Source organism: Anolis sagrei, chromosome 2 (genome assembly GCF_037176765.1).
Source record: "Anolis sagrei isolate rAnoSag1 chromosome 2, rAnoSag1.mat, whole genome shotgun sequence".
In the NCBI taxonomy this organism is placed as follows: domain Eukaryota; kingdom Metazoa; phylum Chordata; class Lepidosauria; order Squamata; family Dactyloidae; genus Anolis; species Anolis sagrei.
Window position 1 is genome coordinate 100,731,933 of NC_090022.1, and position 20,467 is coordinate 100,752,399.

Below are 20,467 nucleotides of genomic sequence, written 5' to 3' on the forward strand. Positions count from 1 at the left end.
TAAAAGATATGCAGGTGGGCCTGAATGCTTTATCCATGCATTCTGAAATATGATTTAATTCAATTCTTTTCTCCATGCTGGGTTAAACTAGATGATGAATTTAGTATGTATTTAGAAACGAACCCTGGAAATGGTGGCCAAACAACTGTTTGCCCTTGCATGTGCTCTCTGTATCTCGCATTTATTTGCACTTCCTTGGGTTATTTGTTATCAGAATGTAAACATGGGTGCTGTGATGTAAGGAAATCCCATTGTAACAACATGCTAATTGTTGGGAGTATGCATTATCTTTAATTCCCATTTTGACCCTCTGCCTCTATGCTATCACTTTTTTGATCTCTCTTTATTAAGTAATATTCTGGAGATATTTGTATGGAGGACCACATTTAATGCTTCTAATATTTCTACCCCAGTTGCACTTTTTCTGGCATCCTGAATGTCTCTGATAGCTGCTACTGTCTGGTACAAACACTTAAAAGTGAATGGTTCTTCATTACTGAACAAGAAGTTTCACTAAAAAGCAGCATATTTTTATGAATTCAATCGTTTCCATCTGAACTCACTCAAACCGACCTCTACTAAAATGTACCAAGTTCTTGCTATAGGAATAATTGGTACTTACTTGAGGCATTTCCAGGTCCAGATCCACCAAGTCCAAGTCCAAATGCTTTGTTCTGTTTCCTTGCAAATTCTGTTCCAGCTTTTCTTCAGGGTAAACAGGGAGCATATAACTCATGCAATGGCGCGTCACAGTTTTTTTTTCCTAGAAAAAGCTTCACTTCAACTACATGGAACTCTTCTTGCTTTGGAGACTTTCTGCAAAAAAACAAACCAAAACGTACATGTTTTTGAAATAACTATTCCTTGCTTGAGAATTCCTGAAGAAAGTGACTATTGTCACTTAATCCTAATATAATTAAGGTTATTATTATTATAACTTTATTTGTACCCCGCTAGCATCTCCCGAAGGATTCGATGCGGCTTACAACAGGCCGAAGCCCACACAATACAACAATACAATACATAGCAAATAAAACAGTTAAGCAGAAAACAAATACAGTAACAATACAACAAGACATTATTAAAAACTGAGCCGGCCGGAGTAGGGGTACAGGATTAAAAGTGCTGATGTGTCGGAGGGATATGGGATTATAGTATAAGTGCGGTGTGCAGTGTGCGGTGGTCTTGGAACTGACTAAAGTGCTTCTGGGATTTGGAACTGGGGTTTCTAGTCTGAGAAGGCACATTTGAACAGCCAGGTTTTCAGGTTCTTTCTGAAGACTGCCAGTGTAGGGGCTTGTCTGAGGTCTTTCGGGAGGGCGTTCCAGAGGCGGGGGGCCACCACGGAGAAGGCCCTGTCCCGTGTCCCCACCAAACGCGCTTGTGACGTGGGCGGAATCACGAGCAGGGCCTCCCCAGATGACCGGAGTGAGCGTGTGGGTTCGTAGACAATGATGCGGTCACGCAGGTAGGGTAGTCCCAAACCGTTCAGGGCTTTGTAGGTAAGCACCTGCACCTTAAATTGGGCTCGGAAGATAAACGGCAGCCAGTGGAGCTCTTTAAACAGGAGGGTTGACCTCTCTCTGTAATGGGCCCCAGTTAACATTCTGGCCGCTGCCCGCTGGACCAATTGGAGTTTCCGAGCCGTTTTTAAGGGCAGCCCCACGTAGAGCGCATTGCAGTAATCCAGTCTAGAGGTGACTAAGGCATGGACCACCCCGGCCAGATCAGCCTTAGCGAGGTACGGTCGCAGCTGGCGCACAAGTCTTAGTTGTGCAAAAGCCCTCCCGGCCACCGCCGACGCCTGAGCCTCAAGCGTGAGCGATGAGTCCAGGAGAACTCCCAAGCTGTTGAAACAACTCAATTAGATAAGTCTTAAATAAAGTATTGTTCTGTAGACGTATCATTTATATGGCCTCAAGTAGCTTATCATATACAATCAAAGTGGGAAGACAGGAGAAAATGAGAGAAATAATGGAAATTTTGGGGGCAAAGTGAGAAAGGATACATATTTCAGTGATTAAAGTTACCGGCAAGGTTAGATATGCTCCATAGCTTGGAAGACTATCCCATAATATCATGCCTACTATTTTGGCTGACCTGGAAGTGACATCTTTTTTTGGGGTGGGGATTCTATTTTTGGGGAAAAGATCTGAAAGAGTTTTCAAAACATGTTTTAAAATATCTGAAATGTAAGAGACAGTTTTTAATTTAATTTAATTTTAAAAGCTAGGAGATGGTTGGTGGAGGTCTAAAGGGCCACATTGGACCTATCTTGGGCCACATAATTTTTATTCTTGCTTTACAGAGAAGACGACTTTTGAGGATATGTGAAATATGTGGCATGGTATCATGTCATTTTTATGGAAGTTATGGGGAATTATTAATCTTACTTCACTTGATGTTGGTAAGTTTTATCCTTTACCCTCTATCAGCTAGATGGCAGTATCTAGAAATTAAACTTTTATTATAATCCAGATTTGGCCCTGTAGCTTTGAAGTATAGCTGAGGTTCCCTTAATATTGCAACATCTGAATGAATGACTTAGTAGACAAAATTTCTAATGCATTTATATTTGGATGTTTGATTAGCTTTAGACACTTGCAATAAATGTGATTATTTTTTCTTCTTTTGTGTTTTTATTTTGCTGCTTTTGTTATATACTGGAACATCATTTTATGTCACTAAATCTCTTCTAAACGTAAATTAATTTTTTTCCAAAAAAGGTGAGTACAGTCATTATATTTTTTTTTATGTCAGGCGTATCGTTCTGGTGTGAGAGAATCAGCTGTCTGAAAGGACATTGCCCCAGAGGACGCCCAGATGTTTTGGTGTTTTACCATCCTTGTGGAAGGCTTCTCTTAAGTCTCTGCCTGGGGAGCTGGAGCTGACAGAGGGGGCTCATCCGTGCTCTCCCAGGATTCGAATCTCCAACCTGTTGGTCTTCAGTCCTGCCAGCACAAGGGTTTAACCTACTGCGCCACCAGGGGTTCTCATTATTATTATAATGATTATTAGTTAATATTGTTGCATTCATAACCTTGGAAAAATAATTTAGCCACAAAGATGTTGGAAACTTTAGGACTATGGAAGGAAACAACAGTTTTATGCTACAGCAGGAACAGTTTTTCACTAGTAAAAGCTGAATAAGCACTGCAAAATGACAGCAAAAATTACAATAATCCCAATTACATAGTGCTTCAATAAATTTAATTCCAATAAATAAATCAGCTACATACAGTTAAATAATAAATCTTTGCCTTGGAATTTTCAGCTAGTGCAGCTTTATTCTCCCAAGCCTGATCTTTAGGGTTTTTGGAGATTGCTTAATTAAATCTTTGTGCGAGGAACTTTCAATACACCACAAACAGCAAGATGATGCAAAAGAACATCTATAGAACAATCTATTTAGTATTATAGCATTCCACATTTGAGTTGCAGAAGTGTATTTGCTCATTAACTACTCCAGAATGAAAACGTCCCAATTAAACAGACCGATAGAAATATGTATCCTTAGCTTCTCTGCTTTTCACACAAGGAGGTAGAGAGAATGTACAAAACTGTACAAAACATTTATGAGAATAAAGACTCCATATACTGATATGAATGAAAGCTTGCATGCCTACAATTATGGAATAAATCCAATGCTTAGTCCCCACTAGAACAGACCCACTCAATCAATGGGGCAACATGTTGACATTAGACATTGCACTGATTCAAGGGATCCATAGCAGTAGCATTTAGACTTAATCCTCTGTTTCCATGTAATAACACATATTCTACATCACCCTCCAAGCCTGTTTTGTTAAAACAAAAAAGGGTAAAAGGGAATATTAAAGCTGTGGATTCTGCAAATCAGTCAGCCCTCCACATCTGTTGAGGTTACAGCCCATTTCTCAGCATCAACAGGGTTTATTATTTTCAACCTTTTCTAAGGATGGGGAAAACAGAACATGTGTTTCAAGCATGTGTATCACCCCAAGTCTATCTGCTATGAATAAAGCCAAAAAGAAAACAATTAAGTGTGTATCTGAAAGAGAAATGGGGACTAAGAATATCAAGAAATGAACTTTCCTTTTGCAAATTTACAAAGCCCAAAATACATAGGACTAAGAACATACTTCAATATTTTCAAGATCTTCTTCTGTATCAGAAGACGCCATCAAGGCCAAATCACATGAAATACTGATTACTGAATACAATTAAGACACACACATTCTTTTAGACACTTACAAGTTCTGGTGTACTTGAAGAAGCAATTTACAAAATGAATACACATTAATTGTATTCACTGTAAACTGCATGTTTATTTTTTTCCCCAAAGATGTCAAAAGCTGCATTAAATTGCAAAACCATTTTTAAATGGAATTTAATGCCAAAATGCAGACAAATGGTGCACAATTTGCCTATTCCACATAGTGGTTATATGCATATGAAAGTTTGTAAGTTACCAGGCAGCACGCTCTTACATTGCCCAGAAGAAGCATATATAATTTAATCCCTATGGTAAAAGAGGCATTAAATGTGAAATATGCAAGTGTGCTTTTTATTTTTTTTTAAACCTACCTTTCCTAGACACAGTAAACAGACCCCATTTTTTTTTGCAGAGAACGTGATTTCTCCCTAACATTATGTGTACCTTTTGGAGATGTGCTTACTTCTTATCATCCTGAGTGTGGCTGGACAGATTTGTTTGATGTCAAGTCTGACAAACCTTGACAAATCTTTGATAGATTTATACAAATTTATTCATGAATAGTTCTGCTAACTTACGTTTTTTCATACAATCTGGGCATATGTTAAGACACACAAATCTCTTTCACCTATAACAGGTTGATAACTGGGAGTGCACTATTTCTGGAAGAAGTAATTGTATGCCAGGGGGAGACACTTCCAGAGGGAATTTTGGATACCATTTTTTTTCATGTAGGTAGGCGAGAACTGGAATGACTCATCTGCACAGTTACGAAAGATTCAGATGGTTAACTGACCACAGTACAAATCCACATTTCTTGCAAATGTATCTACGTTTAACAATATAGATTTCATCTTAAACAACATCTCACCTCCCTTTGCTTTGAATGCTCCTATCCATCTGCTCAATCCTCTTCAACAGACTCAACAGGTGAACAGAGCAGCAGCACCTTAATCCAGGACCTACTCAATTTCCCTATTCTTGAAAAACTAGCAACAACCACAAATTATACTCTGCTGATTTATTCTTAGAATAATTCTTTTTTCTTCCTTTTGAAGACACAGAGGATCATGAGGATTTGTTGCTCAAAACTATAGAAGTTTTAACAGACCAAGCAAGTTCCAGACTCCCTGGTCACTGTCTGTGAAAGATCTCTTTTTCCGCCTGCTGCCTGGTGTGCAGAACACTTTGGAGTCAAGGCAGACTTCAAATGCACAAAAGAATCATCTGCTCTATTAATAGTTTTGACAAACAACTTTGGCATTCAAGTCCATGGTGCCAGATTATGAAAACTGCTTCACATTATGAATGTGTGTCCTTATTCAAGAATGTATGCCAAATAACTCAATGGTTACACAGTTAAACCTAGCTTTCACACATTACATAAGCATGCTGGCCCATAACATTGCCAGTTATCTTTAATAAGGCTATTTAACTGCTTTAAAAAAGCAGAGTATAAATAAACATAACAACAAAAACCAGAAATCCCATTTTCTAATCCTACAGTTACCAGAACCAACAATGGATATGTAATTGTTATTTTCCCCATGTCATTTCTAATGTTAAAACTCTTAATACAATGCAAAGTTTAAATAAAATTAAACTTTGATTTAAAACCCCAAGTTAAAACCATTTAAGCCACAATAAATAAAAATACTACACATCCTCCCCACTAAAACTATCTATCACCACAATTCACCTCCTTAAGTCTTTGTCTGCTGTTGGAAAACCCAAAGGGAGAAAGCCAACTGCATCTCCTAGGGAATGAACTTCCAAAAGTTGGAAGTTGTGCCTGGGATGGTTGTAGGAGATCCTAAGAGCATTAGCTGAGTCAGATAGGGAGATGTGGTTTTTCAAACTGCCTAGGCCCAAGTTATGTAGGACTTATACCAGCGCATTGAATTTTGCACAGAAATGTATTAAAAGAATGTGGAGTTATCTAAGCAGGGGTGTTATGTATTCCCTGCAACCAGGCTTCAGCCTTTTGGACCAAATGAAATTTCCAAACAGTTTCCAAAAAGAACTCCACATAGAGTGCATTATAGTAATCCAAGTGAGATTTAATCAAAGCATGTATCACTGTAGCAAGAGTTGACTTTTCAAGGAATTGATGCAGCTCACATGTTTTATCCGTGCAAACAGATCCTTGGTCACCTCTGAAATCTGGGCCTCCAGATTCAGATCTGACTCCCGGACATGTCCAAGTTGTGAACTTGTATGGAGTTATGCTCAACCTGCACGAAACAATACAAGCTGCATTTCTATTCCTTGATGTGCCATTCGATTGACAGTGAGCATTTCTCTTTTGTCTGCATAAAGTTTCAATTTGCTTGCCCTCATCCAGCAGCAAGTATTTAATCCAGAGGACACTTCTTTGTAACTGGATGGACAGACAACCTCATAAAAGGAGGGGGGGGGGGGGGGAGGAGATCAGCAAATGTTCCACTTAACCACCCCACCACCCCTTTAAGCATTGAGCCACTGGCTCCCATTACACAATGTTCTACTACTCCCAGCGGGGCTCCGTGCTTAAATGGGTGGCGAAGTGGAGGTTCCCCATATTGCCTTGGATCAATAGGGGGAAGCCAGACAGTCAACGCTTCCCCTCATGGGATCGCCCTGCTGGTTCTCCACATCTCCCGACAACAGTCGCCAATTCCCCACAATGTCTAGTGATTACGGCAACCAGTGTGAAGAGGTACGGAGTTGAGTGTCTTCAGCATACTAGTGATATATAACATCAAAACTCCACTCAACCTTTCCCAGTGATTTCAGGTGAGCTGCCCTTACTGTACAATAAAGCTCTACCCTTCTGAAACTTCAAATTATTAGATCTGGTCCTACCCTCTACACAAGAATGGCCATCAGACACAAGAATGGCTATCAGACTGGAAAAAATCAACTTATATCCCCATATCAAAAAAGGGAAATGTTAAAGACTGCTCAAACTTTCATACAGTGGCCCTTATTTCTCATGCCAGCAAGGTAGTGCTCAAGATCCTGCAAGGAAAATGCCAGCAATACATGGAGCGAGAGCTGCCAGATGTACAAGCTAGGTTTAGAAAAGGTAGAGGAACGAGAGACCAAATTGCCAATAACTGCTGGATAAGGGAGAAAGGCAGGGAGATTCAGAAAAACATCTATTTCTGTTTCATTGACTATTCTAGAGCCTTTGACTGTGCTGATCATAATAAATTGTGGCAAGTTCTTGGTAGTATGGGCATACCAAATCACCTTGTCTCTCCCCTGAGGAATATGTATAAGGACCAAGTAGTGACAGTAAGAACTAACCATGGAACAGTCTGGTTCAAGACTGGGAAAGGCGTACGGCAGGGTTCTATACTCTCACCCAACCTATTCAACTTGTATGCAGAACGCATCATGCAATGTGCGTGGCTTGATGAATGCAAGGCTGGAGTTAAAGTTGCTGGAAGAAACATTAACAACCTAAGATATGCAGATGATGCCACTTTGATGGTCAAAAGCGAGGAGGAGCTGAGGAGACTTCTAATCATGGTGAAAGAAGAAAGCGCAAAAGCTAGGTTGCAGCTAAACATAAAAAAAAAACCAAGATTATGGCAACAAGAATTCTTGACAACTGGAAAATAAAGGGAGAAAACATGGAGGCAGTGACAGACTTTGTATTTCTAGGTGCCAAGATTACTGCTGACGCAGACTGCAGCCAGGAAATCAGGAGACACTTATTTCTTGGTAGGAGAGCAATGACCAATCTCGATAAAATAGTGAAGAGTAGAGACATCACACTGGCAATGAAGATCCGCATAGTTAAAGCAATGGTATTCCCCAAAGTCACCTACGGATGTGAGAGCTGGACCTTAGGGAAGGCTGAATGAAGGAAGATACATGCTTTTAAACTGTGATATTGGAGGAAAGTTCTGAGAGTGCCTTGGACCGCCAGATGATCCAACCAGTCCATACTTCAGGAAATAAAGCCCAACTGCGCATTGGAGGGAAGGATAGTAGAGGCAAAGATGAAGTACTTTGGCCACATCATGAGAAGAAAGGAAAGCTTAGAGAAGACAATTATGCTGGGGAAAATGGAAGGAAAAAGGAAGAGGGGCCGACCAAGAGCAAGATGAAGGGATGGTATCCTTGAAGTGAATGGATTGACCCCGAAGGAGCTGGGGGTGGTGACAGCCGACAGGAAGCTCTGGCGTGGGCTGGTCCATGAGGTCACAAAGAGTCAGAAACAACTGAATGAATGAACAACAACCCTCTGGGGCAGCAGAGAACAAGCCTACTCCCTTCTCTCTATGACAACGCTTAAAATATGTAGAGTGTCATCATGACAGTCTTCTCTTCACTCAACTGAATAAATCCAGCTCCTACAATCTTTCCTCATGTTTTGTTTTCCATATCTCTTACCATCATTCTTGCCTTTTCTTAAATCTGCTCCAACTTCTCTATAACTGAACACAATACTTTAGATGAGGCTTGACAAGTGTAGAATATTTTGGAAATATTGTTTCCCTTGTCTTGGAAACTATGATTCTATTAATGCAGGCAAAATATTTTTGCCTTCTTTGCTGTAGCATCACACTTCTGACTCATGTTTAACTTATGATCAACAATAATCCTAAGATCCTGTTCAAATGGCCTGCTGATATGTGAAGTACTCCCGGTTTTTGTGGCTGAAATGTAGAATTTTGAATTTGTGCCTATTTTTTTTCTATTAGCTTCAGCTCAATTTTTTTACTTCATCACGATCCTTTTGAATTCTGTTCCTATTGTCCAATATACTAGCTATCCCTCCCAGTTTTGTCTCATCCACAAATGTTGTAAGTATCTCTCCAATAGGCTACTGAAAAAATACTAAAAAATTCAGTGCCAAGAGAGAACTTGTAACACTCAATTTGAGACTACACTTGTTTGAAGTACAGTCCTTGATGATGACTCCTTAAACAGTTTTGCAATCAGTTATGGATCTGACAACATCACCATCCATGCCGCATTTAATCAGTTTCATGATAAAGATACAGTATCAGAAGGAATTTTAATGTTTTGCTGATATCTAGTTAAATGACATCTATAGCATCTCCACTATCAAACTGGGATTTCTTAAACTTTTCCACTCATGTCCCCTTTTGGCCCAAGAAATATTTACATGATTCTGGGTATATAGGTATATAAAATAGGTATACAACGTAAATATTTACTGATAACAAATAATTGTTTGCAAGGCTTGCTAAACAGGTTGATTTTCCATTTATGGAGTACAGCTCAAACATCTTCTGCAGAGTCCACTATAATAAGCACTGCATAACAAATCCAGCTAATACCTAACATTCAGAAAACATTTACTTCTGCCAAATTTTTGGGGACCCCCAACATTGAGCTAAAATCTCATTTTGGGTCAGGACCCATAGTTTAAGAAGCAGTGTACTAAACAAGTGACTCAATTGAAAACACATGTTTAGTTTGGCAAGGTTTTGTTCTTGACAAACTCATGCTGGCTCCTACTAGATGCCATAAAACAGATACTATAATTCATTATATTATGATTGTTTATAATGTTATAATTGTTATCTACATGCTATCAAACAGATATTACAATTCATTCTAATATCGTTCCTCCTATAATATCATTCTGATAGTTTATAGTTCCTCGAATCTTCTTTTTTGCCCCTTTTGAAGACTGGGACAGAATTTACCTTCCTTAGGTTTAGTGGCATCTCACCTGTTCTCCAACATTTCTAAAAATTACTTATAATTACTTGAATCTAATGTGGCATCAAATCTAAATCACATCTCAATTTTCAAAACCCTGAAACCAAAAAACATATTTGCTGGTAAATGTAATATGCAGCAGCAAAAAGCACACTTTGTAATTTGGTCAAACAAAAAAGGTGGGAATTACAGTTGCTGCATGCTTAGACTTCCTTCTTTAAAAACAAAAGTGTTAAAACACCAAAACTTCCAGCAATGGAAACAAAAACCTTGGGGTGCATCTATGCTGTTGAATGAATGCAGCTTAACACCATTTAAACTGCTCTGATTGCATGCAATGTGACCATGGGGGCTGCAGTTTAACAAGGTGTTTTTTTTCTCCGCCAAAAAATACTGTTGCTTTATTCATGTACAACTCATAGGATTGCATAGCATGGAGCCATGGCAATTACATTTGAGGTGACAGCCCTCAAATCAGAGGTGCAGGCACTCACGAAGCAGTTTCCCCCTTTGCTGTTGGATGAAAGTTCCACCCTCCCATCTTCTCTAGATCAGTAATAATCAAAGAGGAGGTCCATAGACAAGTGCTGATCCATCATGCCTTAGCTTCCGATTTCTGGAGAGTTTCCAATGAAGAAGCAGTTGCAGCTTTATGGCTTTATCATTTCTTCTCAAGTCTCCTTCTACTTCAAGATATTAAACATTTCCTCAAAATTGCCTCAACTTCAAACCTCTCTCTCCCATTTTTCTCAGTTTCCTAATTTTTTGTTCTTAGAGACAAAAAAAGTTCTTTTCTAAGCAAGATAGATGGGAGTACACTTACAGTTTACATAAAACAATGCACTCCTCAATTCATATGAATATTCATATGTCAATCTCTCCCTTGTATAACCATATCCAGTGTCTGGTACTCTGGATGTAAGAATATTCTGGTGTGGGTACAAATCAGGAATAAAGAAGTTGCAATTCTAACAGATGAGCATGGATTTCTAGAGTAACATGTCAGAACTACTCTTACAATCTTAGTGTGAAGTTAAAAATGTCTGGTGCCTTAAGGAGAGTGTGATGATATAAATACTTTCAAGCTCCTTCAAAGATATTGATATTTATAAGCCTTCAAGGTGAGCCAAAAATTATTAAGACTATTTTCGGCATAGAACAATAATTTCACCAGCAGTTGAAGCGTGGCAGTAAACACAGAGAGCATGTGCTGTATAGCAAATAGCAGAAACATTGTAAAAGTAAAACTACTGAAACAGGTTTAACACATTCAACTTTTAATGTGTGCTTGCTCTGACAGGAAACTTGGGCATTTCTGTTTTTTTCAAAGTTCTTGAAAACTTAACAAAAATGAAAGTGAAACCACTAAACAACTGCTAGTGCAACATAACTTAGAAATAAGATTGGAGAGAATCTGGATAAATCTAAGCAAGATAGACTCTGACCCTGGATGATGTGATTAACATTAGAAAGTATTATAATCATGTTACTATGTATTGATTTTAATTCAAGTTATTTTAAGTTAAAATTGTTTTTAAGGCACTGAGGAGGTGCCTTATGTAAGCCACCTTGAGTCCTGCTTGGGGTAGAGAAAGGTGGGATACGAAAAAGGTAACTAAATAAATAAAATAAGTAAGATATACTCTTGAGAGATGTAAGCATCTGTAATCAAATTGGTTACAGTTTGTTCTTTAGATTTGCTATTTTTCAAAACTTGCATTTTAACTACTTTCATCTGCTGTTGTTTAGTCATGATGTAAAAAAAAATTATTTGTATGGGAAAATTGGGTGCCCTGTTCCCTGTGTTACTCACAACAAAAAATAAAATGAGAGGGATTGACTGTGCGTGACAAGTTATGAGAAGCCAAACATTTCCTTGCTTGCTTGTCTGCCTAGTGCTCACTCATTTCTCCATCTAAACCTAAGCTGATGAGCACACACTCCTGGGATCTGAAGATGTTGCTGTTTAATGCTTTGGAAAAGCCATCACTTGATTATAGATTACCACTTTGGTAAGGTGGTTGAACAAATGGGGAGAAATGGGGATTCTCTTAACATAAAAAAGAGCCATTATGATAAGAGAATGTAAAATCCCACAAATCTTTACTTGCCCTTTGGACAACTTGTTAACAACTATACCTTCCATGAAAAGGGGATCAACTGTTTTTGGTCTGAGTTCCATTAACTGGGAAGAACCAGTCAGCAGTGTGAAAGTAGTGAGAACCTTAGGAAGACATTCCTGTATCTTAGTGAGATTCATTATACTGAAGAAGGTGAAAGCTGGGAATAGTTGCACATACACGCACATGACTTCAAGAAAGCTGGCTATGTTGGGAGGAAGAACAAAGAAGTGCTAAGTCTATTGTAGAACTTAAATTTCATTATTGCTGTCCTGTCATTTTATCTTGTTTTTGTTCTTACTTGTGAAGTTCCCTGTGAACATTTGAAGAATAACCAGCGTTTTGAAATAGATTATGCTTTTTTATTATATAGTTGTGCTATCACTGATGCAACACAGCATTACACATGCATAATTCAGCACTTACTTCTACTTCATAATTTTAAATACAATTCTAGTAATATCAGCTGCAGTAAACATAACTCTTGAAATAGGATAGTTGGGAATGGTTTCTGAAACTGTCATGAAATCTGAATTAATCTGCCTTTCTACGAAATCTGCAACATTTTTCTAATGTCTAAAGAGAGAATAATCATCTCACTATAGTGAAAAGAGCAGAAAAAAAGTTTTTCCATATTTTTAGAAGTAAGTCTTGTAGGAATGTTATAGCATAGGGAATCAGTTTTGTATCCTATCTCCAAAGAACACTTTTAGTCCAATCAGCCCTCCCCCCCCCCCCCAATGTCATAGGACCCCCTTATGTCTCTTTCCCAACATAGCTATGATAAGTGCACTCAGATTTGGATATTTTGAGGGGTGTGTGTGTGGAATGCCCTACCTAGAGCATTGGTGGATATATATAGTTGTGCCACTATTATTATTATTTCATTATTATTTCATATATTTCTACCCTGCCCTTCTCCCCATAAGGGGACTCAGGGAGGCCTACTACTGAAATGATTAGTGTAAAGCAGACCCTAGTTTTTCCAGTTTATAGCCATCACCAAAGTTTTGGTAATCCAGGTGGTTTTAAATGGAGATTTAAAAACAATGAGGGAGGAAGAGTCTGAAGATGTTCAAGAAGGCAATTTTGGAGTTATGGATCAGCAAGTGAGAAAGGAAAAAGAGAAATCCTTTTTTGAGGATTAAGGAAATCAATTTTCTAGAATGCAGATTCTTCATAGGCTGGTAATAAAGGCCGAAAGACAAGGGAGTTAGGTGATGTAGTACTCGTACTGAACGTAGTGTAGAATAAATGGAGTAACATGATCAAATGACAAGTCAAAAAAAATATCCCAGCAGAATGTTAAATAGAAACCAGAGGGCTAGGATGAGATAATGGAAGACTGGTCAAAAGAAGACTACAAGAATCAAGATGAGAAATTACTGAGGCATGATGTAAAGACTTCACAGAGAAAGCAAATAGAAAAGGAATGATTTTGAGAATACAGTTTTTAAAAAAGTGACAAGACTTTGCTCCAACTTCAATGAGATGAACCAAAAAAAGTAAAAATAAAACCAAGCCAGTGTGATCCCTTCTAAGATAAAATAAGAACATTATTAACAACGATGGAGAATATATGTGGTAATGTAAGCTGTGAGGGGGGAATTAGTAGTTCTGTTTTTGCCATATTAACCTTCATGTGATGACAAAGCATCCATGCTGAAATAGGTGTAAGAAATGATATGATACAAATATCCAATATCAGAAGAAATTCCTTGAACAGAGAAAGAAACCTTAGTACCATCATTATAAATATTACACTTAAAACCAATTGAATAAATAAGAAGTACAAGAGGGGAGATCCAGGAAAATCTTTGGTAGATATTCCTAAACAAATTAGATGTATTCTTCAGTGAATATAGTGAACTCTTTAAGTCTTTCACTATTCCAAAACGACAGTCCCAGACAACAGCACAGTGTAGTTTTCAACTATACTGCCTCAAATATGCAGTTGTCCCTTTCCCAAATCATGAATAGTGTAGTTTGCTATGACTAGTCAAAAATAAAAGCCAAAAGAGATAGATTTTTGTTGTTACAGTAATTTGGGACCAAAATTTCTATGGAAAAGTCCCTTCTTCTTATAATGCCCGTAGTACAAGAGAATCCATAGATTGATTGCAAATCCATCTGTTTAGGAGACTGCACTCCTCTGACTCTATTATGTAAGTGTCTAAACAAATTGTTCCAATTTTGGTGCTTTGGGTTCTGAACTGAGAGAAAGGTACGATAAAAATTAAATAAATAATTCTGAAACCATCATTGCAGGCCGGTACAGCTTTTTACTCATAACACATGTATAGTCCTAACAAACAAAAATGTGGAACTAGAGAGGAGATACCAGATCAATGCATGACTGGTGAGCTATGCAAGCACTAGTAGACTGCAGGTTTTGTAGCCCCATACTTGGAAAATAATCCTAAATTTGTTTGACACCCAAATTGTTTATGACCAATGGTTACATGACTATCCTAATTAAAAGGCTTCAGATGTCAAGTTAAAAAGTGTTATAGATCATATTGCTTCTGTGAGAGGGACTACAATAAAGATGATAAATAACCCTAGTTGCACAGCAAGAAAGTAAGAAGGAAAAAGAACTAATGGCATTCTATGTGACTTGACAAAAAGTCAGTTGCAAACATAAAAAAATAAAATTAGGTGGAAAGAAAAAGATAACAGGGTCCTGGTTAGGGGATATGATAGGTTCTGTAGGTTTTTTCTTATACTGAATTTGTATGCAAGTCAGAACAGGTACACTTTTAAAGAGTAACTTCAGCCAAAATGTTTTTTTTTTTTTTTTTAGTTTTGAATAGCATAGGGAAATCTAATGTTACATCCCTGTAACATTAGATTTGCTGCCCTTGACCCTGTTCAGAAGATTTCACCTCACTTTCTGTCCCTGTGACAATTGGATTTTGAAAAATTTAGGTTGCAATGGAAACAATGATTGGCAATAAATCTTCAGTGGAGACATCTTTTCCCCACGGTAGCTCTTCCAGAAGTAATTTCCCTTCCTAGGAGTAAATTTCCTCTCGCTTCCTGTTGTCTTATTTCCATTTGTAACTAGGAGTCGGATATAAGTCAGATGTTTAACTCAGGGACTGCCTATAATGGCTTCCAACTTTCATATCTATGGGCATATATATTTTATTTCCTCTATTACATACCATCTTATAGCTGTATTTTTACAACTTACTTACTCCTACTAATTTTCAAATATCACTGTTGATAACTGTTCCTACAAAAAGAAAATTACTAGTTCCCAGTCTTTCATAAAAATACTCACTGCTTTCTCTCTAATTAAAATAGTTAACCTATGTTAGCAAAATTATAGAATTTCCTTAACCAACCATCTTGTGTTGGAATTATCACGTCCTTCCATTTCTGTGAGTATAACAACTTGGCATTAAACATCATGTCCTGATAAAAATAGTACTGGTTTTAGCTGAATTTTTATTTTCTGAAAAATAAAAATTCAGCTAAAACCAGACTATGAATCTGACTCTATTTTTTCAGGCTTTCATCACATATTACAAAACATCACCATTTGCTGCTTATGCTTCCAACAAACATAGCAGCCCCTTTGTACATCTTGGATAGTTGTCTGGAGTCATATACTGATGATACATCATGTGATAAAAATTGAAGGTCAAATTTCAATGTACCATATTTCACTGAATAATAGTCACCATCGTATATAAGCTGCATCCTTATTTTTGGGGTGCCAAAATTGGTAAAGATGTCCTCCTCAAATAATAGTCACATACTCCTTCCTGCGTGCCTGTCCCTTGGAGCTATAGAGATTCCCAGTGGGGTGGGGGTGAACGCGCAAGAGCTATGAGGTTCCCTCAGCTGGCGGAACCGAAGGAGGCCTCACAGTATCATTGGCAAGTACACAAGACAGCTTTGCAGCTGCAGGACTTCCCTCTACTGGTAGCCAAGGGAAATCCGGTGGCTGCATTTTTTTTCACCGCGTAATAGTTGCATCCCACAAATGGGGAAAAGTGTGACTATTATGAGGTGAATTACAATAAATTTCAACGCCTTTGACTACATTTTCTCCCACTGCTCCATTGGTATGTTGCAGCAAACATAATGAATCTACCTTATCATACAATCTTTAACTTGCTCCTCTGAGCACAATAGGTTTTGTTTTTGTTTTTGTTTTTTTTGTCGTGTCAGGAGCAACCGCTCCTGTTCTGAGAGAATTGGCCGTCTGCAAGGATGTTGCCCAGGGGATACCTGGATGATTTTTGATGTTTTATCATCCTTGTGGGAGGCTTCTCTCATGTTCCCGCATGAGGAGCTGGAGCTAATAGAGGGAGCTCATCCGCCTCTCCCCGGATTCGAACCTGCGACCTATCGGTCTTCAGTCCTGCCGCCACAGTGCTTTAACCCACTGCACCACCGGGGGCTCCTAGCACAACAGGTTTCAACCATTTATTTTTTGATTTAGAAAATCAAAAATAAATGACTATGACTACAGTAGCTTTTAACAAAGTGATTAGCTCAAGTTGCAAGGAATATAAAGCTCTGCCATAAAAATTCTCAAATAGCAGAATACTCTTCAGATCTCTCCACATATTAGAAAAAGTAGTTTTCATTTGGAAGACTGTAGCACATCCTGGATAGGGAGACCCTGAGAAGAACAAGAAAGCAAGGGAAACTTCGAACAAGATTACGCTTAGAAACCACAACCACCACCACTACTGTCTGCCTAGTGAGTAGATTTTATTTATTTTTCTTCGCAGTATTTATAGCCCACTCTTCTCAACCCCAAAGGGGACTCAGAGAGGCTCCACAAAGGCAACAATATGCTGCCATATACACAACAGACATATAAAATAAACATATCCATTAAAACATGAATTTAAAATCATAGAAAGATTAAAACACATTATTAAAACCACATAATATTTCCTGCTCTTTATTTGCTTGAATGTAGAAGAGTGAGCAGTACTCATAACTATATAATACTTGGGCAAGCAGCTTTTCAATCAGAACCTCCTTGATCACTAAACTAAAATAATGCACATTAATTATTCCTTCTGATTCTGTTCCTTTTATTTAGTCTCTTGAGTCAGTGGTATGGTGCCACAATTATTTATGAAAACAAAACAGTATTTTGTTTTGCTTTTAAAATCAACATGTTGCATTCTCATAGCTTACAGCTGGAGCAAATAAAATTACTTTATACAGACAATACCCTTTCAAAGGTAGGATGAACTGCAAGATAAAATTCATACAGATAAGCAATCATATTGGGGGCGAAGAGAGACTGACAATAGAACCTGACCGCAATTTATTTAAATAAAAAATAAGTGTGTGGTGATGACATTCTATTAAAAATACCATCAATTGATAACACAGGAGCACAACCTGAAGGTTTTTTAGACTTGGCTATTATTAAAATTAACATAGAGCAAGAAAAAATGCCACTCCTTATTAAAAACCTGGAATTTCCTACCACATATCTAAAATATATTAATGAGTGAAATAACACCACCTACTATGGAAAGGACTGCCTTAATGTGGCTGTAAATCAGTCCTTCTCATAAATCCCTTCAAACAGTGATACTAAGAATAAAGTAACGCTCCATCACTTCAGCAAGCTGCCTGCACTTCCAATTTTTTACTCTCAAGTGGATGTGAATACTGTCCCCACAAACCCAAAGAGTGAGATATGAAAGGCAGTTAAATTCGGGCTGAACAGAGAAGAGAGTGCGTAAAAATACAACTAGCAAGAAATGAAAAAAAGATATATTAAAAAAGTTTTAATAGTGTCTTGATGTATTGTCATTGTGGTTATTTTGCTTAATTGTTTGATTTGCTTTGTTTATTGTTGTGTTATGTTTTCTATTGTATTGTGTTTTGTGGCTTCGGCCCGTGTAAGCCGCATCGAGTCCTTCGGGAGATGCTAGCGGGGTACAAATAAAGTTAATAATAATAATAATAATATAAGAAAAGAAAATGGATAGTTTATTTAACTGATGTGAATCCTACAAGCTTTCACTTGAAAAGGAAATAATTGTGAGTGAATGGCAAGAGATAGGAGAGAGATCTTGTATTTGGACTGATAGCCACTTTTGAGTCTCCTGGGAGAAAAACAGGGTACTGATATTAGTAATAGCAACAGCAGTATTAGTAGAAATAATAATCCTGGGAGGGAATAATGATGGTGTTCAGGTCAAGCTGCATGCCCCCCGTTTCTTTTCTGCCCTTCCAAACTTGGACATAGAAACCGAGTTGCTATGATGGAAGCCATGGAGAAAAGCAGCGCTGGGTTGTAATCTTCTCCACTCCTAAACAGAAAGGCCTTAAGTTTTCCCGGAGACGAAAAGTAGTAGGAACTTGCGGGCTCCCACTATGCCACCAAGCCCCTAACCTACACTATTTACCATTTCCAAGAAACACCCCACCCCACAGAACGCCGTTCACCCCTCGACTAAACTGACCCACTAACACACCTCCCATCCAACATGGCCGACCCATCAACAGCGCTGAAAGCCAACCGACCGAGTTGATCCGAAACCCCACCCCCTCCCTAACCGGATTGGCCCTTCCCACACAAGCCTCACCGCGATTGGGCCTCCCGGCTGCCACTCTGCCCGCCCAGCAGCCCCTCTCAAGCTAGAGTGAGGCGCCATGTAAACAAATCACTTTCTGGCGGCGCCGAAGTGGTCGGGAGAGCGGCGGCCCACGCCCACTGCCCGAGCCCAAGGCGAAAACGGCGGAGGGCACGGCGGCGGTGGTTCCAACACACGAATTTACCTCTTCTTTGTCCAAACAATGGAGGGGCGGGGAGGGGGGCGAAGGAGGAGAGAGAGCGGTAGCCAGGAAGGAAAGGAGGAACCCAGGAATGTGAGGCGAGGGAGGGCCAGGAGGCAGAAACTCGCCTTAGGCCTCGCTCGCTCTTGCCCCTGCAATCCACACCACAGGAACCACAAGGCTGAAGCGACCCCCTTTCCCCCTGCCCTGCCAGGCTCTGAACTACACAGCCTCTTCCCTGCTGCCCTCCCAAGCTCGCCTCCCTCCCTCTTGGAATGGTCAAGGCCTCGAGGATCCACATCCAAAGCCTTCATTTCCCTCAGGATCATGGAAGGGTTGGGGGAGATCCCAAGCCCCATCCAGCCTAACCCCATTCTGCCAGGCAGGGGGCGAGCAAAGTAGTAGTAGCAGGCGCAGCAGCAGAATGATATCTGGGCATTAACGAGGCTTGGGGGAACGAGGCTCTTGGGAAGATCTTCCCAGCCACTCAGCAGCCATTTCTCACCCGGAGGAGCGCCAGGCAAGACTCCCCTCCGTAAAAAATAGGCGGAAAGTAAAGATCTGGCCGCACAAGACCCCATCAGCCCTGGTTTCCAGGCCTCGGGAAGCACACCTCGCCTCGCCTGCAACAAGCGGAGCGGGGACCTACTTCCTTTTCCCCAGACCCTCCTCTGAGGCGCCAGGCCAAGCGGCGGGAGAAGGGGCCACACCTGCCCTCGGCCTCCCAAGGAAAGCGAGCTCTTTCTGGGCAGCGCGGGCTCCTCTGCAGCCAAGAGGAAGGCAAGCTCCCGGGGCAGAGAGGCACGCGAGCACACGCCCCTTTCCCCCGCGTCCATGCAGAAGGACAGGGAGCCTGAGGGATGCAGCCCCGTTCCTTTCCTCCCTCCCAGACTTCCCCGAGTAAACCAGGCGGCCGCCTCCACGCCCCCTTCGTCCCCGAAGGAGAGCAAGCGCCTCAGCCTCTCCCGAGTCAGCCCGTGGCCTCGGACCCTTCCCTGGAAGCTCAGAGCTGCTGCCAGGAAGAACCCGGTGCGGCCCCCACCTTCTCCTCCGGGCGGGCGCTGCCGGGACTTTGGCTCTGTCCCCCGAAGAGTCCTCCCGGGGCCCGGCCGCCCCCTCCGTGCTTACCTGAGGCCCCTGTCCAGCTGGGGGTGGGCGGGCGGGCTCACTTGGGAGGCCCTCTCCCGCTGAGGCTGCAGCCCCGGCCCGGCCCCTCCATGCCGCTCTGGGGTTTGTTTTGTTTATGTCCCTTCCTGACGGGTTCCCGGAAATCGCGTGACTCGCCCCCATCACGTGGGCTTCAAAGGCGGGGGGAGGGCCGGAGGGAGGGGGCGGGCCGCGAGGCCAGGCTGGCCAATCCCAGGGCTGCAGGGAGGGCCAATCGGCGGCCGCGGGAGCTGGCTTCCCCTTCTCACGTGACCGCCAGCAGGGAGGGAGGGGGAGAGGAGGGGAGGAAGAATGCAATATACTGTTCTTGGCTGGCTGGGAAGGAGGCGGAGGCAGAGGGAATTCAAGGCGAAGGGAGGAAGGGAATTGGAGTTGGAAGAGACCCCAAGGATCATCCAGCTCAACCACCTATTCAGGATGCGCAGCTACAGCTTCAAAACAAAGTTGGAAGAAAACACAAGGACCACCCAGTCCAACCCCCTTCCTGTCATGCAGGATCAAAGCACACCCGACAGATGGCCATCAGTCT

At 40.6% G+C, this 20,467-nt stretch overlaps 1 protein-coding gene across 1 annotated transcript in view; it reads right to left on the bottom strand.

Annotated features, from left to right (window-relative positions):
* Window positions 1–20,033, bottom strand: part of CREBRF (CREB3 regulatory factor) — a 34,258-nt gene extending 14,225 nt beyond the window's left edge. The window contains exons 1-2 of the mRNA XM_060765113.2: window positions 19,900–20,033; window positions 623–816 (exon numbers count right to left, since the gene is read on the bottom strand). Coding sequence (XP_060621096.1) covers window positions 623–736 — 114 coding nt within the window. The 5' untranslated portion in view covers window positions 737–816; window positions 19,900–20,033. The remainder of the gene's footprint in view (window positions 1–622; window positions 817–19,899) is intronic.
* Window positions 20,034–20,467: the final 434 nt, after the last annotated feature.